The 24,283-nt window shown below is 41.8% G+C and overlaps 1 protein-coding gene across 7 annotated transcripts in view; it reads left to right on the top strand.

Moving 5' to 3' along the window:
- The window catches only part of IL6ST (interleukin 6 cytokine family signal transducer), a 52,565-nt gene extending 30,677 nt beyond the window's left edge, over nt 1-21,888 (top strand). For 4 of the 7 annotated variants that reach the window (XM_005306617.5, XM_065598968.1, XM_065598969.1 and 1 more), the window contains 8 exons: nt 894-1,113; nt 8,254-8,430; nt 9,935-10,036; nt 12,063-12,209; nt 13,804-13,944; nt 17,880-17,976; nt 19,901-19,982; nt 20,840-21,888. In XM_005306617.5, coding sequence (XP_005306674.2) covers nt 894-1,113; nt 8,254-8,430; nt 9,935-10,036; nt 12,063-12,209; nt 13,804-13,944; nt 17,880-17,976; nt 19,901-19,982; nt 20,840-21,571 — 1,698 coding nt within the window. In that variant the 3' untranslated portion in view covers nt 21,572-21,888. Of the gene's footprint in view, nt 1-893; nt 1,114-6,664; nt 8,431-9,934; nt 10,037-12,062; nt 12,210-13,803; nt 13,945-14,680; nt 15,246-17,879; nt 17,977-19,900; nt 19,983-20,839 lie in introns of those variants that run through there. The other 3 variants (XM_065598971.1, XM_065598970.1, XR_010602165.1) reach the window with 2 other exon arrangements.
- Nucleotides 21,889-24,283: the final 2,395 nt, after the last annotated feature.

Genomic DNA, 24,283 nt, shown 5'->3' with positions numbered 1-24,283 from the left:
CAGCCCAGAGACCATAATTTGCCTGCTTACTGGAGACAGTTTCTGTAAAATACAAGCTTTCATTAAAAAAGAAAAGTATCCTCCCAGTGTGACCATGTCATAGCCTGAAACAGCTGTGAGAGGTGTGATTTGACCTTCTGAATGTAACTGGTGCATAAACTAAAGACCATGGTGTTAGCTACAATACTGTCATCTGCAAGAGATTATCTTCCTTATTTGGATTAATCAGTCCAAATTTGAGAAATTTACGGACAAGGTAGACCCAAGTTCTCCTTTTTAACACTTATCTGTTAGCTCTGTCTGGAAAAAGGAGGTGGGAAAAGCTCTTCTGATGCTCCATTATCTTCTCTATGGCACAATTACCTAACATCTGCAGAGGGGGTGTGTTAACTTGCCTCAACAAGAGTATTTAGAACTGAAATTTGCTGATTTCTTATCTCTATTTAGAGAACATATGTGGTGATGTCGGAGAAGGAAGAGGATTGCTTAGGGTTCTCAGGTAGCTGAGAAGAGGGAATATTACAAATAATGTAGAGACAGAAGTGTCTTTTTTCCTTTTTCTGACTAATAATAATATCTAGCTCATATATAGCGCATTTAAGGGAAACCTATTTAATGTCATTTTGTATTCCAGTTAAAGCCTGAGGCCCAATCCTGCAAGCCTTTTTCACATGTGTAAGGATTTTTGGTGAGAGAGAGGTTTATGGGATTGGACGCTTGGTTTCTGTTGTCACACTTTTTTCATTATTGTCTAGAAATATCACATGCACAGAGCAGAGGAAATCAAACTTTTTAAGACTAAGTAAAGAAAATAATCTTTATTTTTGGAAGGCACAGGTGATAGAGATCAACATCAATAAGACATGAAATAAAACCAAACCACTTTTTAACAGGAATTGGATCGTTCTGAAGCCAATGGAATAATCTTAAGATACGAAGTGACTGTCAGAGCAAGACCCCCTCTGTCACGTGCATCTGAAAAATACAGTGTTAATAGCACAAACCTGACTTTAAATTTAACAAATGGAACATATGATGTGACAGTAACTGCTCATAACAGGATTGGTGGATCTCCCCCATCGGTTTTGCTTATTCCAGCAAGTAACTCAAAAGGTTAGTTTCTTTCTTGATTTTTAAGAAATCAAATGTATTTGTAATTATAAAAACAGGGAAGTCTGCCAAATAAGAATTCTCCCAAAAAAAAAAATAAAAAATCTCAACTCTTGAGATGTTATCTTTAATGAGTTCACTTAAGTCTCATAATAGCAATACAATACTAGAAGAGCCTCAGTTTTCTTTCTTTGTATTTAAACTACCACTGTATTTATAAACTGTGAGAATAAATGTGAACACTCTTTATTATAGGTTTCTTCAAATTGGGGATTCTCTATCTCTTTCACAGTGTGGCCGCATCTTGATTGACCACAAATCAATCTCCCTTCCCTATAGTGATTGTGCAGACTACTTCCTCTCCAGTTCACTACTGCATAACATCCCCTGTGCTAACTGTCATAATATTAAATTATTTGTGTATTTTTAGCCATATATAATGTGATAAGCTTTTTGTTTTTAGTGGAAAAGTTTAACCCTTCAATTTCATGCTCCACTCCCATCCATTCTGTTTCTCTTTCTCTGTTTGCCTTTCCACATCATTCTGTGCTACATGATCACGTGGGTCACAGTAGTCACAGATTCCGCGACTACTTCTGCTTCAGCTGTAATATTCCCTCTTCTCAGCTTCCCTATAACCTGGGGCTACTTACTAGTTGATATTTGGAAAGTGCTTTTGAATTTTGAAATTGTTCTTATTCTACCAAGAAATAGCAGATTAATTTAGATCTCTAATGTATTTTCAGAAAAACATTGATTTCTCAATGTCTTTTCTCATATGTGCATAGAATCGTAGAAATGTAGGACTGGAAGGGACCTTGATGGGTCATCTAGTCCAGTCCCCTGCACTGTTGCAGGACTAAGTATTATCTAGATAAGTGGTTCTCAGATTTACTTGATCGCTTTGTGCTTTCTTTGTCTGTAGTTTTTTAAGCCCCACTCCCACAAGTACGCCACCCAGCTCTGAAGGCAGAGTGCAGAGCAGTGGTTGCTGGCCGGGCGCCCAGCTCAGATGCCAGCTCTGCACCAGCAGCAGCACAGAAGTAAGGGTGGCAGTGTGAAAAGTGATATCACTTTTTTTGCAGCAGACTTAGCACCCTGTTGTCACCTTTACTTCTGTGCTGCTGCTGCCCCGGGGCTGACAGCCAGAGCCCCACCACCTCCAGCTTGAGGGATTGGACGGAAGAAGGAAGGCGATCCCGAGCCTGGGTTGCCTCCCAGTGAGGAAATGGGTGGGGGGAAGAAGGAGAGCCTTGGCAGCAGGGCTCCACGTGTGCGCGGCCCTTCTACAGGAGCCCCAGCCACTCAGGGCTGATGGCCAGAGCTCTTTTTTAAATAGCCCCCCACATGCATCTCCCTTGACACATTCCCAAGCCTCCCTTTGGAGGCCTGCCCTATTGTTTGAGAACCTCTGATCTAGATAATCTCTGATAGCTATTTGTCTAACCTATTCTTTAAAACCTCCAATGACCGAGATTCCACAACCTCAGTAGGGAATTTGTTCCAGTGCTTAACTTACCCTTGCAGATAGGCAGTTTTTCTTAATGTTTAATCTAAATCTCCCTTGCTGCAATTTAAGCCCGTTACCGCTTGTCCTGGCCTCATTGGATAAGGAGAACAATTTTACATATTTGAAAAGAGGAGGGTGATAAAGATTGTTAACGACTGTTATCGTGTTCCCCTCACTCTTCCCTTTCTGACTAAACAAACCCCGTTTTTTCAATCTTTCCTAGAAGCTCACATTTTCTAGACCTTTAAGCACTTTTATTACTCTCCTCTGGACTTTCTCCAATTAGTCTACATTTTTCTCAAAGTGTGGTGTCCAGAATTGGACACAGTACTCCAGTTTCAGAGGGGTAGCCGTGTTAGTCTAAATCTGTAAAAAGCAACAGAGGGTCCTGTGGCACCTTTAGGACTAACAGAAGTATTGGGAGCATAAGCTTTCGTGGGTAAGAACCTCACTTCTTCAGATGCAAGTAATGGAAATTTCCAGAGGCAGGTATAAATCAGTATGGAGATAACAAGGTTAGTTCAGTCAGGGAGGGTGAGGTGCTCTGCTAGCAGCTGAGGTGTGAACACCAAGGGAGGAGAAACTGCTTCTGTAGTTGGATAGCCATTCACAGTCTTTGTTTAATCCTGATCTGATGGTGTCAAATTTGCAAATGAACTGGAGCTCAGCAGTTTCTCTTTGGAGTCTGGTTCTGAAGTTTTTTTGCTGTAAGATGGCTACCTTTACATCTGCTATTGTGTGGCCAGGTAGGTTGAAGTGTTCTCCTACAGGTTTTTGTATATTGCCATTCCTGATATCTGACTTGTGTCCATTTATCCTTTTACGTAGTGACTGTCCAGTTTGGCCAATGTACATAGCAGAGGGGCATTGCTGGCACATAATGGCATATATAATATTGGTGGACGTGCAGGTGAATGAGCCGGTGATGTTGTAGCTGGTCTGGTTAGGTCCTGTGATGGTGTTGCTGGTGTAGATATGTGGGCAGAGTTGGCATCGAGGTTTGTTGCATGGGTTGGTTCCTGAGTTAGAGTTGTTATGGTGCGGTGCGTGGTTGCTGGTGAGAATATGCTTAAGGTTGGCGGGTTGTCTGTGGGCGAGGACTGGCCTGCCTCCCAAGGTCTGTGAAAGTGAGGGATCATTGCCCAGGATGGGTTGTAGATCACTGATGATGCGTTGGAGAGGTTTAAGCTGAGGACTGTAGGTGATGGCCAGTGGAGTTCTGTTGGTTTCTTTTTTGGGCCTGTCTTGTAGCAGGAGGCTTCTGGGTACACGTCTGGCTCTGTTGATTTGTTTCTTTATTTCCTTGTGTGGGTATCGTAGTTTTGAGAATGCTTGGTGAAGATCTTGTAGGTGTTGGTCTCTGTCTGAGGGGTTGGAGCAGATGCGGTTGTACCTCAGTGCTTGGCTGTAGACGATGGATCGTGTGGTGTGTCCGGGGTGGAAGCTGGAGGCATGAAGGTAGGCGTAGCAGTCAGTGGGTTTTCGATATAGGGTGGTGTTAACATGGTCATCACTTATTTGTACTGTGGTGTCTAGGAAGTGGACCTCCCGTGTAGATTGGTCCAGGCTGAGGTTGATGGTGGGGTGGAAGCTGTTGAAATCTCTGTTGCTTTTTACGGTACTCCAGTTGAGGTTGTATCTGTGCTGAGCTGAGTAGAAGAACTACTTCTCAAGTCTTGCTTACAATACTCCTGCTAATACATCCCAGAATGATGTTCACTTTTAATGCAACAGTGTTGACTGATATTTAGTTTGTGATCCACTATAACGCTCAGATCCTTTTCTGCAGTACTAATTCCATATGCAGTGATTTCCCATCTGTACAATTGATTATGCCTTCCTAAATGTAGTACTTTGCCTTTGTCCTTATTGAATTTCATCTTACTTATTTAGACCATTTCTCCAGTTTGTCAAGATCATTTTGAATTCTAATCTTATCCTCCAGAGCTCTTATTACCCCTCCTATCTTTATAACTGTACTCTCTATGCCATTATCCAAATCATCTATGAAGATATTGAACAGAACTAGACCTAGGACAGATCCCTGTGGGGCCCCATTTGATATGCCCTTCCAGCTTGACTGTGAACCATTTTGCAATCACCTTATAGTAGGTTCATCTAGGCTATATTTCCCTAGTTTGCTCATGAGAAGGTCTTGTGAGGGGGTATCAAAAGCCTTACCCATAGTTAAGATATATCACATCTATTGCTTCCCCCTATCCACAAGGCTTGTTACCCTGTCAAAGAAAGTTATTTGGTTGATTTGACACAATTTGTTCTTGACCAATCCATATTGACTGTTATTTATCATTTTATTATCTTCTAGGTGCTTACAAATTGTTCGATTATTTGCTCCATTATTTTCTGGGTACTAAAGTTAAGCAGATAGGTCCATAATTTCCTGGGTTGTCCTTATTCCCCTTTTTATAGATAGGTACTGTATTTGCCCTTTCCAGTCCTTTTGGGATCTCTCCATTCCACGAGCTGTCAAAGATAATCACTAGTAGCTCAGACATCTCTTCAGCCAGTTCCTTAAGAATTCTAAGACTTATTTAAACCGTGCCTGCCAACTTGGACATGTAACTTGTCTAAGTAATTCTTAACTTATTCTTTCCCTGTTTTTTAAGCCTCTGATCCTACCCTATTTACTCTGATGTTCCCTGTGTTAGTCATCTGATCACTTCTGACCTATTTTGGTGAAAACTGAAGCAAAAAAGGCATGCAACACTTTGACCACTGCTGCATTTTCTGTTGTTGTCTTGTCCTCCTCATTGAGTAATGGACCTAGTGCCCTGTATCTTCCTCCTGCTTCTAATGTATTTGTAAAATGTTTTCTTGTTACTGTTTTTGTCCCTAGCTAGTTTAATCTCATTTTTTTTGCCTTGGCCTTTCTAATTCTGTTCCTACGTGCTTGTGTTTGTGGGGGAGGTTTAAAATATAGTCCTCCTTTGTAATTTGACCTAGTTTCCACTTTTTGTACATCTTTTTTGAGTTTCAGGTCATTGAAGATATCCTGGTTAAACCAGGGTGGTCTCTTACCATACTTCCTCACTTTCCTAAGCATCAGGATAGCTTGCTCTTGTGCCCTTAATAAAGTCTCTCTAAAAAACAGTCCACTCTCCTGAACGTTTTTTCCCCCCTTAGACTTGCTTCCCACGAGATCTTATCTCTCAGTTCTGAGTTCTGCTAAAGTCTGCTTTCTTGAAGTCCCATTATCTTTATTTCTGCTGTTTTCCCTCCTATCATTCCTTAGAATAATGAATTCTTTCATTTCGTGATAATTTCACTCAAGTTGCCTTCTGTCTTCAAATTCTCAACCAGTTCCTCCCTATTTATCAGAATCAAATCTAGAACAGTCTCTCCTCTAGTTGCTTTCTCCACCTTCTGTAATAAAAAGTTGTCTCCAGTGTATTCCAAGAACTTGTTGATAATCTGTGCCCTACTATATTATTTTCCCCACAGATGTCTGGGTAGTTGAAGTCCCCCATCACCACCAAGTCCTGTGCTTTGGATGGTTTTGTTAGTTTAAAAACCACTTCTTCTTCCTGGTTAAGTGGTCTATAGTAGACCACTACTATGACATCACCCTTGTGTTTTACCCCTTTTATCCTTAGGTGGAGACTTTCAACAGGTCTGCCTCCCACTTCTATCTCAATCTTAGTGCAAGTGTGTACATCTTTGATATACAAGGCAACACCACCTGCCTGTCCTTCCTGAACAAGCTATACCCTTTTATACCAATATTCCAGTCATGTAAATTGACCCACCAAGTCTCTGTGGTGCCACTTATGTCATCATTGTGATTATTCACTAGTATTTCTAGTTCTTCCTGCTGATTCCGCATACTTCTTGCATTAGTATACAGACGTCTAAGATGTTAATTAGATTTCCTATTTTCCCTCTTGTCTCTCCCTTCCCCCAAGTGTCCATGTTCTGGACTTACCTGTTGGCTTTTGTCTCCTGCCCCCGTAAAACCTAGATTAAAGCCCGCCTTATTAGGTTAGCCAGTCTGTATACGAAGATACTCTTCCCTTTCCTTGGCAGGTGGACCCCCATTTCTGCTCAGCAGTCCTTCTCAGAACAGCATCCCATGGCCAACGAAGCTGAAGCTCTCTTGGCAACGCCATCCACGCAGCCATGCATTCAACTCCAGAATGTCTTTGCCTGGGACCCTACCTTTGGCTGGAAGGATCAATGAGAACACCACCTCCCTCCTTCCCCCCCCTCCCCCCCCAATCTCCCTCACCCTCACTCCCAAAGCCCTGTAGTCATTTCTGATCTGCTCAGGATCATACCTCACAGTCTCATTAATGCCCACTTGGATGAGCAGCACAGAGTAATAGAGGGCCACATGATCCTCTGCAATCCTTCTGTAATGTTTCAGATATGGGCCCCTGACAGAACACCTCCTGGGATGCCAGGTCAGACCGCTGATGAACGCCTCTATCCCCCTTAGAAAGGAAATCATACACCACCACCACCCTTCATTTCCTCTGGGGAGTGATGTCCACGATCCTTCCAGCCTTGTTGGTACATAGCTTCTCCTCCTTCACCTTTGGGGGAGACTTTGTTGCCAGGGCAGCATACCAGTTTTTCACTCTGTGGATAGTGGGCTGGGAGAGGGGTGGGGAGCGCTTCCTGCTGCTAGAAGTAGCCAGGTTCTTTCCTGTTTCCTCCTCCCTTGGTGGTGCTTCTGCAGTCCTCTCCATCTGAATTGGTTTCTCAACTTTGGAGGTCTCCATATGCATATTTTCAATGAATTCCTCATGTGCACAGATGCTCCTCAACCTAGCCACTATTTCCTGTAGCTCTCCTATCTGCCTCCTAAGAGAGTCTACCAGTAGGCATGTCTCACACTGGATGGTCTCAGCCTGTGAGGAGACCAGGAAATGCAAGCCACAGTCTCTGCAAATCCACTCCAGGACCTGGGTAGAGGAATCCATTGTTGGATTCTCTGTCTGGACAGAGGTGTGGGTGGAGAAGCCAGGAGCAATATAGTGGTCTTAGCAATGTGGACTTTTTCAAACCATGGTGATTTTATTCTTTCTTCCTCTCAAACTCCCCTGTCTGCACCCTCCTGTTCACTAGCTCCCCTTGGTCACTTAGCATCTGGCTTTTAAGCACATCTCTCCTAGGTCAACCCTACCCCTCTCATTAACACACAAGAGAAGGATGATCAGGAAGAATCAAGGCTCAAAGGACAGTAGGCTAGAGCCTTACTAGTGAATAATCAGCTAGCAGCTTAGTAGGGCTCTTGCTCCTACTCCCACATAGTCCCCAAATACAAAATCCCCAACAGACTACACTGTAAGCTTTAAGCAAGTCGAAAGAAAAACCAAATAGACAAACAAGCTCACTCGCCCCCAAGAGTTAGTGCTTGCTCCTTCTTCAGCAGGGGATTTCCCTCTCTCCCTCTCACTGTTCACTGTTCCCTGTTCACAGGTTACAGAATTGCATCAAAATGGCTTTCTATGCCCACTACTCATGTTGAGATTTTGATGGTTTAATTTACTTAAGAGCAAGAGTAACTGATTCCACAGAGTAGCAAGTGCAGGTTCCTTCGTGCTAGGAGAGAGCTATCTAATGAAGATGTTCTATATTAATGGAATCTCATTCCTTTTTTCTCATTCTAGCTTCTGTGAAAGATATTAAAGCATTTCCTAAAGATGGCAAGCTCTGGGTAGAGTGGACGGCTCCTGACAATAGCGTGGTTAAATATGTGATTGAATGGTGCATGGTGTCCGACAGCTCGAACTGCACCGCAGAATGGCAGCAGGAACTTGGTACTTCTCAAGGCACATTTTTAAAAGGTATATTTAGCAAGCAATATCATATTTAAATATATTGTACCTATTATTGAACTTAACAATAATCAAGACCTTTCATCTCAATAAGGTTTCTAGGATAGTCAAAACCTTTCATCCTTCATACATTTTGGATGTATTCAATGGCTCTCTTACAACAGACTCACTTTATGAATAAAGAGGATCTGGAAGAAATGCATACTCTTATAAAACAGAGAGATAAACAATAAGAAATAGAAAATGTTGTGCTGAATTGTGAACAGCATGCTGCCGCTGGTGGCTAATGCTTAGTGAGTCTCTGCTGCAGGACATTAGTGCCAGGTGGATCTTTCACAGGCAGTTAAAACTGCTGAAAAACCTAATTTTTTTTAATAAGTTAAAAATTGCCACATGATAATATGAAAGTTTGGTATTGTCTTGTGTACTGGCAACTCAGAATAAAACTGTGTATAAATCCTAGGGTTTGAAACAGTTCAAGAAGGGAACTGTAGCTTTGAAAGGCACACCATCAGATTAAGACTTCACAAAAACACCATGTTATATTATCTGGTATGAATAATGAAAGAACTTTAAAATCTAACTTACCTGTCCACTGTCTGTTCTCATTGTTTTACTCTGGCAATTCAGTTGGCTTGGACAGTAAAACTAGACTTGGCGTCCTGTTTCACCTCCAGGTTCTCAGGAGTAGCACAATCCTTGTACAGTGGCACAGTCCTGTACACAACAGTTGTAGGGAAATAGCTTCTGCTTCTTTTTATAAATTCATTGAAACACATTTTGTTTCAATAACTTTAAAATTTTGGACCTGAGCTATCTAACTGATCCTCTAACTAGTCTCTTTTGAATGATTGATTGGTAATACTTTAAAAAGATATATCTGGCTTCAAGACTAAGTTTGATAAGTTTATGGAGGGGATGGTATGATGGGATAGCCTAATTTTGGCAATTAATTGATCTTTGACTATTAGCGGTAAATATGCCCAATGGCCTGGGATGGGATGTTAGATGGGGTGGGATCTGAGTTACTACAGATAATTCTTTCCTGTGTGTCTGGCTGGTGAGTCTTGCCCACATGCTCAGGGTTTAGCTGATCACCATATTTGGGGTTGGGAAGGAATTTTCCTCCAGAGCAGATTGGCAGAGGCCCTGGGGGTTTTTCACTTTCCTCTGCAGCGTGGGACACGGGTCACTTGCTGGAGGATTCTCTGCATCTTGAAGACTTTAAACCATGATTTGAGGACTTCAGTGGCTCAGACATAGGTTAAGGGTTTGTTGTGGGAGTGGGTGGGTGAGATTCTGTTGCCCACATTGTGCAGGAGGTCAGACTATCAAAATGGTCCCTTTTGACCTTAAAGTCTATGACTCTGACTTTAGAAAAATAAATTCAACTGAATTTCTAGGTGTAAGGTACACTGATAAACTGTTTACCAAAACTGAAGGAAAAACTAAATATTTCATTTTAACTGAACTCTTTACTAAAACAATGTTTTCCTTACAATTCTTGTATTAGGAGATATAAAGCCATTCAAGTGTTATTTGATAACTGTTCATCCATTGTATAATAATGGTCAAGGAAATGGACAATCTACAAAGGCATATCTTCAGCAAAGAAGTAAGTACAAAATACACATCTTATTTCAATTGACCTTTCTCACTAACATAATATAGTCACAGAAGTGGGAGAGAGACCTACTAGGTCATGTCAACTATCTCCATGCACATGCAGGAGTTCCCTATATTGTACACTTCTTATATTAAAAAGAACAGGAGTACTTGTGGCACCTTAGAGACTAACAAATTTATTTGAGCATAAGCTTTCGTGGGCTACAGCCCACTTCTTCAGATGTATAGAATGGAACATATATTGAGGAGATATATATACACCTACAGAGAGCATGAAAAGGTGGGAGTTATCTTACCAACTCTCAGAGGCCAATTAATAAGAGAAAAAAACGTTTGAAGTGATAATCAAGATAGCCCAGTACAGACAGTTTGATAAGAAGTGTGAGAATACTTACATGGGGAGATAGATTCAATGTTTGTAATGGCTCTCTTCCCAGTCTCTCTTCAAGCCTAAGTTGATTGTGTCTAGTTTGCATATCAATTCAAGCTCAGCAGTTTCTCGTTGGAGTCTGTTTTTGAAGCTTTTCTGTTAATATCAGGAGATATTTCCTGATATTCAGCCTACATTTTCCCTTCCCTCATTTCAGTGTTTCTTGTAATACCCACACATTGCCCTAAAAGGTTTTCCTCAGCATTTCCACTCCCATATAGTTATTCCTTAGGCAAGTTACATTATTCCATTCATTATACATCATTCTCTCCAGGTTCCTAATCATTTACGGTGCTCTGAATCTGAGCTCCCTTCAATTTATAAGTAATAAGATGTCCAGACCAAAAAGCAGTATTCCCAGGGCAGTCACACTAGAGCTGTATAGAGGAGGACTTTCACGTGCTTGCTGCATGACATACCTTTGCATATGCAACTCAGAATTGCATTGATCATCTTCGTTGGCACATCAGTGGTAAATTAATGTCCAAACTTGTCTATTATTGGTCCTAAACCTATCCGCTTCCCATATTTTTCTCTCCCTTTAAATATGTTTGGATCTTTTAATCACTCTTTTACAGATATTAGTTTGCACTTGTCCAAGGTGAATGCTTTCTACCCATGTTTCTATTCTAATCTCTAGATCCTTTTGGTCTCTTTCACCATTTCTCTTTACTTGCAACTAATAGCAATAGTCTTCAAATTTCATTAACGCATTTACCACCTCCTAGATCTTTAAAGGTGATAAATAAAATCTCCCCTAGCAGATCCTTTTGATACTTCACTGGAAACACACATCCATGCATCAGATGAACTCAGATTTGTCTGAAGTGTGGTTAAACAGAAGACATTGTACTTTATCCATGCTTATTTGAATTGAGTGTAAGACTTCATGAGACATTATCAACAAATGTTTTATTACTGAAGTACAAATATCAACCATTTTCCTTTCACCCATTCCATAACAAAAAAGGTACTAAGTTTCTTTGGCAAGATCTACTTGTGTTTCAATTGTCTCAGAAGTTAAGTGACCAATTTCTCTTTCCTGTTTCTCCTCCCCTCCTCCCCCCATTTTTAGAGTGTTATTTTGCAAAGGATAGAAGTTAAATTTGTTTTGCTGCTATTGCCAAGATCTTTCCTCTTTAATTTTGTTTTAAGATTAGTACTATGCTTGCGTCTATCAAACATCTTGTTCTTCCCTGATCTTCTAGAGTTCGTCAGTTGAACAAAGTTTCTATTCCAATCCACTTTGTCTAGATCCACTGCTTTGTTTGTGTTTTATATTTTCCAAGTAATCCCTTACTTGCTTTTTATAAGAATTATGTTAAGGTATTACTCATATCCTAATTGTTCAAAATATGTTTTATTTTTCATGTAGAAGTCAGATTTTTTAGAGGCATTTGCTGTACAAATATTTTTGTATTTTCAGGAAGTGAAATCACTGACTTTGCAGATAACAGCTTCAAGCTATTATTCCACTAAAATGTTTGAGCATGGTTTTATGTAGAGTTAAAATATGTTGTCCATTAACATACTGCTTTTCCTAATAAGACTATAATGTACTCTTAATTGTGGTCTTCTTTTATAGGGCCTGCAAGAGGACCCACTGTTCAGACAAAAAAAGTAGGAAAAGCTGAAGCCGTTTTAGTATGGAAACCTCTTTCAGTGGATGAGCAAAATGGGTTTATCAAATATTACACTATATTATACAGAACTATCAGTGGCAATGAAACAGGTAACAAAGGCCATTTAGTTTTAAAATGTATTTCTTTGAATATTTACTTTCTGAAATATTGAGTTACTGACTACTGCACAAAGCAAGATAGAGCATTATATGCACCTAGGAGCTGTCTCACCAGATCAAACTGTAAGTTCTTATGATGTTGGGGATTTTTTTTTAAGTGAGAAATCTTTTACAGAAAGAAAGTATACTTGGTTCTGCATTGGATCCCCTGTAGCTTAGTTACATTCGAGACTAGAAGTGTCCCTTCTAAGAGTACCAAGTGTCTGGTTCAGAACATCTCACACAATGAGACTTAAGGAGCTCAACTTATTTAGTTTATCAAAGAAGTTTGACTTGATCCTAGTCTTTATTGTCTACGTGTGGAGAAGCCCTTTGGTACTATTTTATCCAGCAGACAAAGGTATAACAAGATGAAACTAAACATTCAAAGTGAAAATAAGGTGCACACTTAACAGTAAGGGTAAGTAACCCTTGGAACAATAGTGATTTCTCCATTGCCTTGAAGTCTTTAAATGGTAACTGCATGTATTTCTAAAATAAATGCTCTTGTTCAATCTCAAATTATTGGGCATCATACAGAAATTGCTAGGTAAAATTCGGTGGCATGTGTTAAGCAGGAGGTCCCACTAGATGATCTGATAGCCTTAAAATCTATTAAATGGAAAGCGGTCAGTCACTATAGACCTACACTTGTCTAAATGTCTATTGAACCTTCTGGCATATAGGTAATTAGAAGACTTGTTATTCACAACATCACTACTAACCTCTAAAATTCTGTCTCGTGATCTCTTTTATAGCTACTTATTATTAAGGCTATGATTTAGTCATGTGGGTCATGGCAGTCACGGATTCCGCAACTACTTCTGCTTCAGCTGTCAGCAGCTGAATCCGGGACTGTGCACCCCTGCCCTGCAACTGGGGCTGGATGGCTGGAACCAGGACCCTGCAGCCCCTGCCCTGCGGTTTGGGGGTGGTGGGTGAAGGGCTGCAGCCGGCCTTTGTGCCTCCATCCAGCAGCTGCGGCCAGCTCCGGAGAGGGGGCTGTACACTCCCCGTGGCTGCGTCCCCTGGCTGCTGCCCCCCCTCCTCCCCACGCTACGGCCGCTGTATCTGGGGCTGTGCCCCCGACCATGATGAGGAGCTTGGCTGTCAGTCCCATCCCCCGCATGAGACTCCATTCCTTCCCCCTACTTAGCCCTGCGCCCAGTTATTTTTAGTAAAGTCATGGACAGATCACAGGCTCCGTGAATTTTTGTTTATTGCCCGTGACCTGTCCATGACTTTTACTAAAAATCCCTGTGACAAAAATCTTAGCCTTACTTGATATATATTTTAATTTCTTTTCAGTGCCTTTAAGGAAGATAAGGTTTAATGATTGGAGTTAAGCATTTAGATATAGAAATTTTTGTCTTACAAAATCTAGCCTTTGAGTCCATTTTCAATGCTATGGAAGTGTGTAACTTCCCATTAAATTATGTCTTAGATACTTTGTTCCCATACGTATATATGTAGTAGTGTTTTAGTATAATGTTTATGGATATTAAACAGGCTGTACCAGATAACTGTATAAACCTTTCTCTTCTAGCTGTGAAAGTGGACCCTTCAAAAACAGAATATACCCTCTCCTCCTTATCCAGTGACACTTTATATATGGTGAAGATGGAGGCACATACAGATGAAGGAGGCACAAGTGGTCCTGTATTTACATTTACTACACAAAAGTTTGGTAAGAAATAATCACATAAAATGTATAAGGACTAATTTTAAAATGGATTAGTCATGCAGTTGCTCTCTTAATTTATGCACACAATTTATTTTTTTCTTCTAGTAATACCTAAGGCCCCAAACCAATACAGCTTCTTTGTGCAATGAGTTCTACAGACATATAGTAAATGTTCTGTGTTCGTAACTTAAAATATGTAACAAATGCTGAGAAGGGGAGAGGATCACGTAATAGTAATGCAAGTATTTTTTCATAGACTAGCTATGTGCAGTTTTGTAGGTATAGCATACTTTTTATATTGCTGGCAGATGGTTGGATCTGTGACTTAAAAGTCAAGTACTGCTTTCTTAGGTGCTTTAGGGCATGGCTACACTTGCAGATGTAGAGCGCTGTGAGTTAAACCAGCCCTCGGAGACCGCAGCAGAGAAAGTGCTGCCGTGTGTTCACACGGTCAGCTGCAAGCGCAGTGGCGTGGCCACATTTGTGGCACATGCAGCGGCATTGGGAGCGGTGCATTATGGGCAGCTATCCCACAGAGCACCTCTTCCCATTCTGGCACTGTGCCTTTTGGGAAGGGGGCAGGGGGGTGTGGGGCATTCTGGATCCTGTCCCAATGTCCCATGATGCATCGCTTCGTATCCCATCAGTCCGTGCTTCCGTCCACATTTGGCATCATCTTTCAGTGTTTTTTGTACTGCGCACTCTGTCTTCCCTTTTGGTCTTGGAATGGATCCTGAAGTTGTGAGGAATATGCTGATGGGTCTTGCCAGCATGTCACGAATTGCAATCAAGTTACTCCTTAAGCTACAAAGTGACAGTGAGAAGTCCGACGATGATGTTGACTCGCATAACGCAGACGACACGAGATTACTTGTGGCATTCACAGACATGCTCACCACAGTGGAACGCCACTTTTTGGCTCGGGAAACAAGCACTGCGTGGTGGGATCACATCGTCATGCAAGTCTGGCTGCAGAACTTTCGGATGAGGAAAGCCACTTTCATGGGACTGTGTACTGAGCTCACCCCCACCCTGCAGCACAAGGACACAAGATTGAGAGTTGCCCTGCCTGTGGAGAAGCAGGTGGCTATTGCAATCTGGAAGCTGGCAACTCCAGACAGCTACCGATAGGTCGCTAACCAGTTTTGAGTGGGAAAGTCGACTGTTGGAATCATGTTGATGCAAGTTTGCAGGGCCATTAATCGCATCCTACGTATGATGCACTGACTTGCAGTGCCTGTTACTTTCCTGGGCTATGGTATCTTTTACTTAATGCAATAAAGAATGTTTTCAAAGCCAAAAAATTCATTTATTGTAAAGAGAGACAACTGCTGGGGAAACAGAAAGGGCATGACACATCTGTGCTGTGTGTGAGGAGGGAAGGGGGCAGGGTGTGGAATGGGACAGTCACAGATTTACATAGTCCTATTATCATATTCAGCCTTCCTGTCTGGAGTGCTGCGCAATGAGTGCTGCGCTTCAGGCTGGCTAAAATGCATGGTGATTGAGTGCAGTGGGTAAGGGTTGTAGTTTGCAGGGCTGGGTGGTGACGCTAAAGGTGTTGGAGGCAGCTGGTGGCGGTAAGAAACCGGATGCTGGGGGAAGTGGGTTGGCAGTGACCTGGGGGTACAAGGGAAAGAGTTTTGGGACAAAGGCTGCGGGGGAGGCAGGCACGGATCTGCTTCATCTGCAGTGCTATGAGCGCCTGTATCAAGTCCACTTGGCATTCCATAATGCTTATGAGCCACTCTGTGCTTTGGTGCTGGCAATCTGCATTTTGCCGGCGGAGTCTCCTTTCAGTCTCCCGCCACTCCTGTACTTTTAGATTTTCAGTAAGGCACTGCTGCATGACTTCATGCAGCAGGTTCTCTTTGGTTCTTCGCATACGCTTCCTGATTCTTTGTAGTCTTTTGGCTGTTGATAACAAGGACAACTGGGATCTCAGGGTTGCATCTGTAAAGCCAAAATGCAACACTTAACAGAGGCAGCATTGTTCACACTAGACAGAGCAATGATTCGGCTGTACTTAGACAAGTACAGTGTACACTATCAGAAAGTGCCAGTCCCAAAACAAACGCACATAACCCACCCAAAATGGTGAGTAAGGACAGGAGCAAGGGGGACTGATTGTTTCAGGGCAATACCGCCTCTGGCGTTGATTCTGTGCCTTGGAGAGAGCCAACAGCTGCAGGGGGCCCGTATACTGTCCCCACACTTTGCACAGGATGAGTTCATCCCGGAAGATATCTCGCTGCTGAGGGTAACATACTACCCTGGCCCTTATGCCTCTTGCCTGTGTGCAGCAATGGTCCCTCCACCCCTCATGGCACAATGGCGTGGACATGTTAGGCTTACTGGGAGAAGGAACACAGTAACTCTGCCAGGGAACCCACGCAATCGGATTGCCCATTTTCTGCATGAAACATTTGAAGAGATCACTGAGGCCGATAACTGCGATGAGAGAGCACATCAACGCCCTACTCCACATCTAGGCATGCACGCAGCCCTAACCCTTCTTTCTGCAACCCTCCTGCCCCAAGAGCCCGCACCAAGCAACTACCTTCCCAAAATAAAAGCCACTTACTGGGCACCACCACCTCTGCTGTTTGTTCTTCCCCAACCACCGTCCACTGCGACTGGCTACCTTCCTCCTGGCTTGAAAACAGCTCCTGGCTGCATGCATCTAGGGATGCCGGGCCATCCTCTGGCTCTGGGTCTCCCTCCTCCTCAGCACCCTCGCTCCCATTTTCCTCCTCGTTGTTGAACTTTGCTACTACGGTCTCTGAAGTGTCCATTGTGGGCTTTGGAGTGGAGGTGGGGTCGCCCCCAAGTATCGCGTCCAGCTCTTTGTAGAAATGGCAGGTTGTGGGGGCAGCACTGGAGCAGTGGTTTGCCTCCCACGCTTTGTGGTAGGCATTCCGCAGTTCCTTCACTTTAACCCTGCACTGCACTGCGTCCCGGTCATGGCCCCTTTCCATCATGGCCCTTGATATCTGCCCGTAGGCTCTCTCACATCGAGTTATCCTACGGCTGGAGCGCAGCTGGGACTGGACCACTTCCTCCGCCCAAACACTGATGAGGTCCAGCACCTCGCCATTGTTCCATACTGGGGATCGCCTGGGGCGTGGAGGCATGGTCACCTGAAACGATGCGCTGAGAGCACTCCGTGCCTTGCTGAGCAAACAGGAAGGGGAATTTCAAAATTCCCAGAGAATTTAAAGGGTGGATCTGACAGTTGGTCACCTGAGGACAGGGCAGTAGAGTTCGAAGTGATGACCAGAGTGGCTAGAACAGGCATTTTGAGACACTACTGGAGGCCGATCAGAGCACATTAATGGACCAGGGCGTCCACACTGGTGCCACGGCGCTGCAGCCATGGTGCAACAAGCTTTATGCTTCTCGTGGAGGTGGATTACCAGGGGCGCTCCAGCAGCAGCGTCAGGGCGCTCTACATGCCTTGCCAGTGTGGACACCTCAGGAGCTAGGGTGCCCGGGGCTGATTTAATGCACTCTCATGTATGTGTAGACAAGGCCTTAAATATGTTGTGAACTCTTCTAAACTTCAATTGAAGATTCTCCCCAAATATCACAGTCTCTCTTCACTGCTATATTGCTCTATGTTCCTCTAATGAGTAGGTGCTAAAAGTGGGATTTCTTTTTGTTACCCCTACTCATGTAAGTTCATAGTTCTTGTAATGTATGCAATAATAATAAGCAAACTTAGCTAAGAATGTTGGCTATAAAAAGACTCACTGAGACTTTAAAGATAACAAAATAATCATATTTCAGTTCAATTCTATTAGGGTATAATCTGGTAAGCTTTATGACAAGGCAGCATTGTATGTATTAGTCTGTCTTTTCCTTTTGGAATGATTGTCAGGGAAAGTTCTGCTGAGCACTTTTTCAAAAAACTAAAATTGCTTTTTTTCCATTTTTAGGAAAAGGAGAAATAGAAGCCATAGTTGTACCTGTGTGTCTGGCATTCCTGTTGTCCATCCTTCTGGGAGTATTGTTCTGCTTTAACAAACGGGACTTGTAAGTACATATAGCATGTATTTCTATCACATTTTACTATATCTGAGCTTGACAGTAATATTTCACTGTAATTTATGTATCATGGACCTGATTCTCATCTCTCACTAATTTATGTCTGTGAGAAACTACTTTGAAGTAAGTGAAGCTGCACCATATTAAAACGGTTTGGGAGGAGGGGAGGAATTGGGTCCATGTTCCTCTTAGAGATATGGAGACTTTTGCTATAACAATGCTGTAACAATAATTCAGAGAGCTCTTTTTAAAAAGATTTTGTGCAAGCCTATTAACTGAATGTGATAGGAAATTCTTGCTAGTTCTTGATTTTCAGAATAAACTGAAATTTTTGATCACCTCAGTTTCATATAATTAATACACCATTAAGGAATTCTTTACATCCCACCAAAAAAATCTATTTTTCACAGTCTGTGTAATAAAATGAGTTAAATAATGTAAGCCAGCTTTTTTTGAAGGGGAGGCAAAGGCACCACAGCACTGGAAGATGTCTCCCTCTCTCTTCCTTGCAGCTTTTTCAGTCCTGTCTTATAGCTCTTTCAAAAATTCTGCTCCAAGTAGTAGCTGCTGGGAGAGACACTGACGTTGAGTTCCCCGGGACGTGCTCGACCCCCGCCCCAACTCCACGCCTTCCCCCAAGGCCTCACCCTGCCTCTTTCTGCTGCGTTCCGCCCCCTCTCCCAAACATGCCCTGCACTCACTTCACCTCTTTCTGCCCCCATTCCTCCCTCTCCCCCCAGCACCTCCTGCCTGCCGCTGATCAGCTGATCCTTGATGGGCGGGAGGCGCTGGGGGTAAAAAGGAGGAGCTGATCGGTGGGGCCTGCCGGTGAGTGCTGAGCACCCACTATTTTTTTTCCTGTGAGTGCTCCAGCCCCGGAGCACCCGCGGAGTCGGTGCCTATGGCTGCTGGCATGGTGCGTTTGGCTGGGGAAAAATATAAACTGTCTCTATGCCTGGTCACTTGGCTAAAGAGTACCCTTCAGATATCCCCAACAAAATTACATTTTTTCATAATGGGGCTCTACCAATCTACCTTTACTTGTCCCTCTTAGGGCTGCCTCTTAATGGGCCTTATCTGAAGGACCATCTGGCAATGCCTATTAACTAAAACTATTTATTTTTCAGGGCATATTCTCTTCCCTTTCTTTAGCAAAGAGGTTTAAACAGCTAGGAGCATCCATCACATTGTATTATATAACTGTTTTCATATTTGACGGTATTTACAAATGACTAGGTTTTGATCGCTAGTTATGTTTAAGGAGCTTGTCGCTATTTCCTCAGGAAAAATGTCATGCACCAGTTTCAGTTGGATTGTATTTAAATGTGTGTGCATTTTTTCTATATTTTTTTCTATTTATTTATATTTTTAATTGCAAAGTCTGTCTAGACGTTTGTGGCACTCCTCACCATGACACCAGAGTATCTCTGTCAGCCTGGTCTATATATGTAAAAAAGAGAGAGAGAGCCAAAAATATATACTTTTTCCAGTATATTGGGTAATGCTCATCCAGTGAGATTTAACTGTCACTTTGTGCCTTCAAAAGTGCTATTAGATTTATTTTATGACCTCTCCCAAACCCCCTACTGTTCTATTTTTCTTTTGATCATTTTATTTGATGTGGGTGGGGGAGCCCCAAATCCAACGGTCACAAAACTAGGCTATAAAGCCAATCTTCTCAAGTTGCAGTGAAATGAAGTGGCAGTGAGCATGAAGTGTTCTAGGTATGACTTTGCAAATGAGCACACCAGACGTCAAATGTGATGGGACAAAATCAGTATCTGTAACACTTCTGTCAAATATTTTAAAAGACCAGTAATTGTACATTAAGAATATAAAGCACAACTGTAACCATGTTTGCAAGTTTTGAGGGTTCAAGAAATGTATTTTCCATTGTTTTATCCTCCTGTAGAATTAAAAAGCATATCTGGCCTAATGTTCCTGATCCTTCCAAAAGTAATATTGCTCAGTGGTCCCCTCAAACTCCAACTAAGGTAAGATTGAATCTTTATGATAGTACATAAAATATCTTAAGAATAAACTGACAAGTAGGAACCCTCTCAATGGATATTGAAAGAGAACTTGGATTTTTAACCTGTTAAAATGTTCCTCCTATATCTCAGGATTATTTTAATATCATCAATGTATTCAGCATTAGGCAGATACGGTCACAAGGAGCTCACAACCTAAATTGGATTCTGTTAATATGGGGCTAAATTTAAGTTTTATAGGTTTAAGGTTCAGGGCTTAATTCTTCTCTTACTTCCCCAAATGTGTAAATCATGAGCAATTAAGTGGAAATCAGTGGAATTTTTAGGCAGTTGAGAACTGGAAATTTGTTAGAGCAATTTATAATGAAATACAAATACAGAGAGAGGGGTACAGCAGATACGCGCATCTGTGTGTGGTACGGTAACAAACTGGCATGCTGCATAGTAGTGGAGGAGGGGAAATTCTGATCAAGGAACCAGGACAAACTCCAGTGAAAATTGCTATGAGATATTTAATATATATGTAGAGGCGAAAGCATTTCTGTTGTAAGGTCTTAATCTGAAATACTTCTGCAGGATACAATGCATGGTGCTCAATTTAGTCTCAGTATCACAGAAGAGTAAGGGTTTGGGTAGACCCTTCATGAAATTCTGGTTCCAGGGAGTCTGTGTACTTAAGACTTTGATGCTTGGAAATGTAAACCACATTTTCCATCTTATGGTAAATACTCCAGAAGAACTGCCAAATTCAGCAGAGAGCAGAACCTGTTGGAATCTCAAAGTGCATAAAGAATAGAAAGTGAGACACCATGACTCTTTTTCCCTCGTAGGCAACACCTAACTTTCTTCTTTTCTTTCAGCACAATTTTAGTTCTAAAGATCAGATGTATCCAGAAGGCAGCTTTACTGATGTAAGCGTGGTTGAAATAGAAGCAGATGACAAGAAGTCCGTTTCAGAGCAGGATCTAAAACCCTTCAACTTGCTTAAAAAGGAAAAAAATACTTCAGAGGGGCACAGCAGTGGTATTGGAGGATCCTCATGCATGTCTTCTCCTAGGCAAAGTGTTTCCGACAGTGATGAGAGTGAATCTGCACAAAACACTTCAAGCACTGTACAGTATTCAACTGTAGTACTCAATGGCTACAGAGACCAAATTCCTTCTGTTCAAGTCTTTTCAAGGTCTGAATCCACCCAGCCGCTGCTAGATTCAGAAGAGAAACCAGAAGATAACCCAGGAGGAGGTGAAAGTGCAGCTCCAAGGCAGCAGTATTTCAAACAAAATAGTAGTCAAGATGAAACCAATACAGATGGGTCATATTTTGAAAGAGCAAAGCAAGTTACTCCTCCAATAAACGAGGAGGATCTTGTTGGACTTGCACAACTACAGATTTCTGGTCACAGTTCACAGCTGTGTGGCTCTGGGCCAGAGAAAAATAAACCTGAATCTGCTTTGGCAGATGCGTTCAGCCCCAGTACTGAGGGACAGATTCTGAGACTGGAAACGATGGGGATAAACACAGCAACAGTTGATGAGATACCAAAAAGTTACATGCCACAAACTGTAAGGCAAGGGGGCTATATCCCCCAGTGAAAGGAGAGAGACTGGCTCTGTTAGGCCTTCAGTAGTGCCTGATCCATTTTTTTCCCCTGTATTTCTGATGAGTTAAGCTAAGTATTTTTATCTGATTTCAGATAAAAATATTCAGATTCATTTAGTGAAGAGAATTTGATGGAGGGTACATGAGTACTATATTTCATTGGGATATTTCCAGTCCAGAATTACTGGAGATCCTCCTATAAGCACTACATAGATTCTCTTATTTGTCTGAATAATTGAACAGGCCTTTGTGCTGCCTTGCAGTTTTGTTTCTTTGTAATGTCACATTTAAACATGATTTATTGAAAGTAGCAAGTTTTATTTTGTTACAGAGGCCAAGGGGCATCTAAGAGAAAAATACCAGGAGCCCTCTGGCTCCGCTCCAGCTCCACGTAAAAACCTACAGCTCCACTGCTCCAGAGCTGCTCCGCGCTCCAGCTCCGGGCTCCGTTCCAAAGCCCTGCTTCTGGCAGTGCATGATATTAAGATGCCTACTTTGGCTAAGCTTGATTAGACCAGAGTGTGTTCCTCCAAAAGTAAAAAATGAAAGTACAGTATTATATATTTTTAAGATGTTATCCAATGACCAAACAATTTCGGCCCACATTCATCCCTGACTAACTCTATTGACTTCAGTGGAATTATAGAAGGGATGAATTTGGCCCAATATTTCTAATGTAATAGCATCAAACTAATGTCTCAAAATATTTCAGGCCTCATATAAAGAACTGTAAAACAAAGGTCTGAAGTACTTGGCACAAATTGCAATCAAAATGCCATCACTGCTTAACTCTCTATGAATGCTAGTGTAGTCATCAGCATTCTGCCTGCCTCTCTCTCTCTCTAATATATGTATACACACATTTTATATATACTCACCCGTATATAGACACTAGGCATAAAAACTACCTACCTTGTAATCTGAGCCAAATGCATGGCAATTTAAATTTTCATATTTAGCATTAAAAACTTTGAAGGAAAATGTAGGTAAGAACAACTCCCCTGTAGGCGAATTGAAGTGTTTATTTAAAAATGAATATCTGTTTATCTCAAATCCCTGACTAACCATACCATATATCTTTGTTTTAGAATTCGCCTGTTTACCATACAAGGTTTGGGTGGGGAAAGGCAAGAATTAATAAAATGTAATATTCTAAAGTGAATTAGCATGTGTAGGTTTAGCTTTTACAAATGTTTTAGAAGAAAAATACTTCTTCCTTTTTGGTCTGCTGCCAATACTGGGATTCTATGATTTCCTTGCTACAGTGTAATGAGCTCACCGAAACCAAAAGTGGCATAAGGAAAACCATTCCTTGCTGTAGTAAGGCACTGATATTGCTGATACTTCAGGGAAAAATCTAGAACCCTGAACTTGGAAGTTGACAGGTAAAACATCCTTCCATTTTTCATTATGAGCCTGTAAGCAAAATATCTATATCCTGCTGCTACAATTCTTGACACCTACCTCCTTTTCCATTCTTCTCCTTTCCAATTCTCACATCCTAGAGAGGATACAGTTCCTGAAGACAACAATCTTTGATATCCTTTCTTATAGATCTTGTTACTCAGATGAAGGTTTTTTTAAGTTTTCACAGATGCCATCCGATCAGCTTTACAAAGTTATCTTCTTGTAGCTGTATCTGAACCTAGTCCATTTAGTTTTCCAGTCTGGTATTAATAAGTCATGAGCATCTCTAAGTCTTTGATTCTCAGGTAATTCAGAAACACTACAGGCTGTGTTAGGAAAAATAAAACCTCATTTTATATTTAACAAAATAATTATTTTTTTTCACAAGATCGCTGTACATAAAGATTCATCTTCCTGTAGGTCCCCAAATGCAGTGGTTCCCAACTGTGGCCCATATACCACTGGTCTGCAGAATACTTGCTGGTGGGATGTGGAGAGCTGGCTGGTCACATAGTTCTAACTTTGCTCATCTCCACCTGTTAATTCACGTTGAAGGGCAAGTTAAAATTTACCTAACTCTCCATGTTAGTAGTTGCTATCATTGCCACAGGGAAGTTACACAGTAATGTTAATGAGAGTGGTGACATGGTCCATGAGACTCTCTTTAAGATGCATTCTACACTGTGGAAACTTTAAGACATCTGTACTAGGATATCTGGAAAAGCTTTGTTTTATTCACTTATGCAAAATTCCTTATCCTACTGACATGTTTCTCTCAGTAATAATGTATCATATTTTTGGTACCCAGAAATTTAAGCGTTGCTGTATTGCTGTTGCAGCACGCTCTGATTTTGTTGCTTTTCAGAAACTCCTCCATAACATTTCAGTTGGTTGGTCTGCCCATCTTGAATTTTTTTTTCTGGGGACAAGGACCCAACAGTATCCAATAAGCCTTCAGAACTCCCCAGATGATGTAAATCTGCAGTATGAATCATAGTACTCCAAAGGCCAAACTGTACCCCTTTACTAGAACACATCTTTGTAGCACATAAATTAGAATTTAGGAACTAATTTCTTCATCTGGTATGTGTGGAAGAAGTGCCCATTTCCAAAAGGTCCTGTGAAGCTTGCAGTGGAAGCTGTATATTCTGTTTTGAAGGTTTCCCTAGGTAAAGTACACGTAGGCCAAAAAGACGAATCAAACGAACCCTGAAAATATGTGTATTAAGAACCTCAGCATCCACATTCTTAACGCTGCAGCCTTTGTGCTCTTGTCCCATTCACTTCTACTGAGACTT

Source organism: Chrysemys picta, chromosome 6 (genome assembly GCF_011386835.1).
Source record: "Chrysemys picta bellii isolate R12L10 chromosome 6, ASM1138683v2, whole genome shotgun sequence".
Classification (NCBI taxonomy): Eukaryota; Metazoa; Chordata; order Testudines; family Emydidae; genus Chrysemys; species Chrysemys picta.
This window is presented reverse-complemented; position numbering and strand designations above follow the sequence as displayed.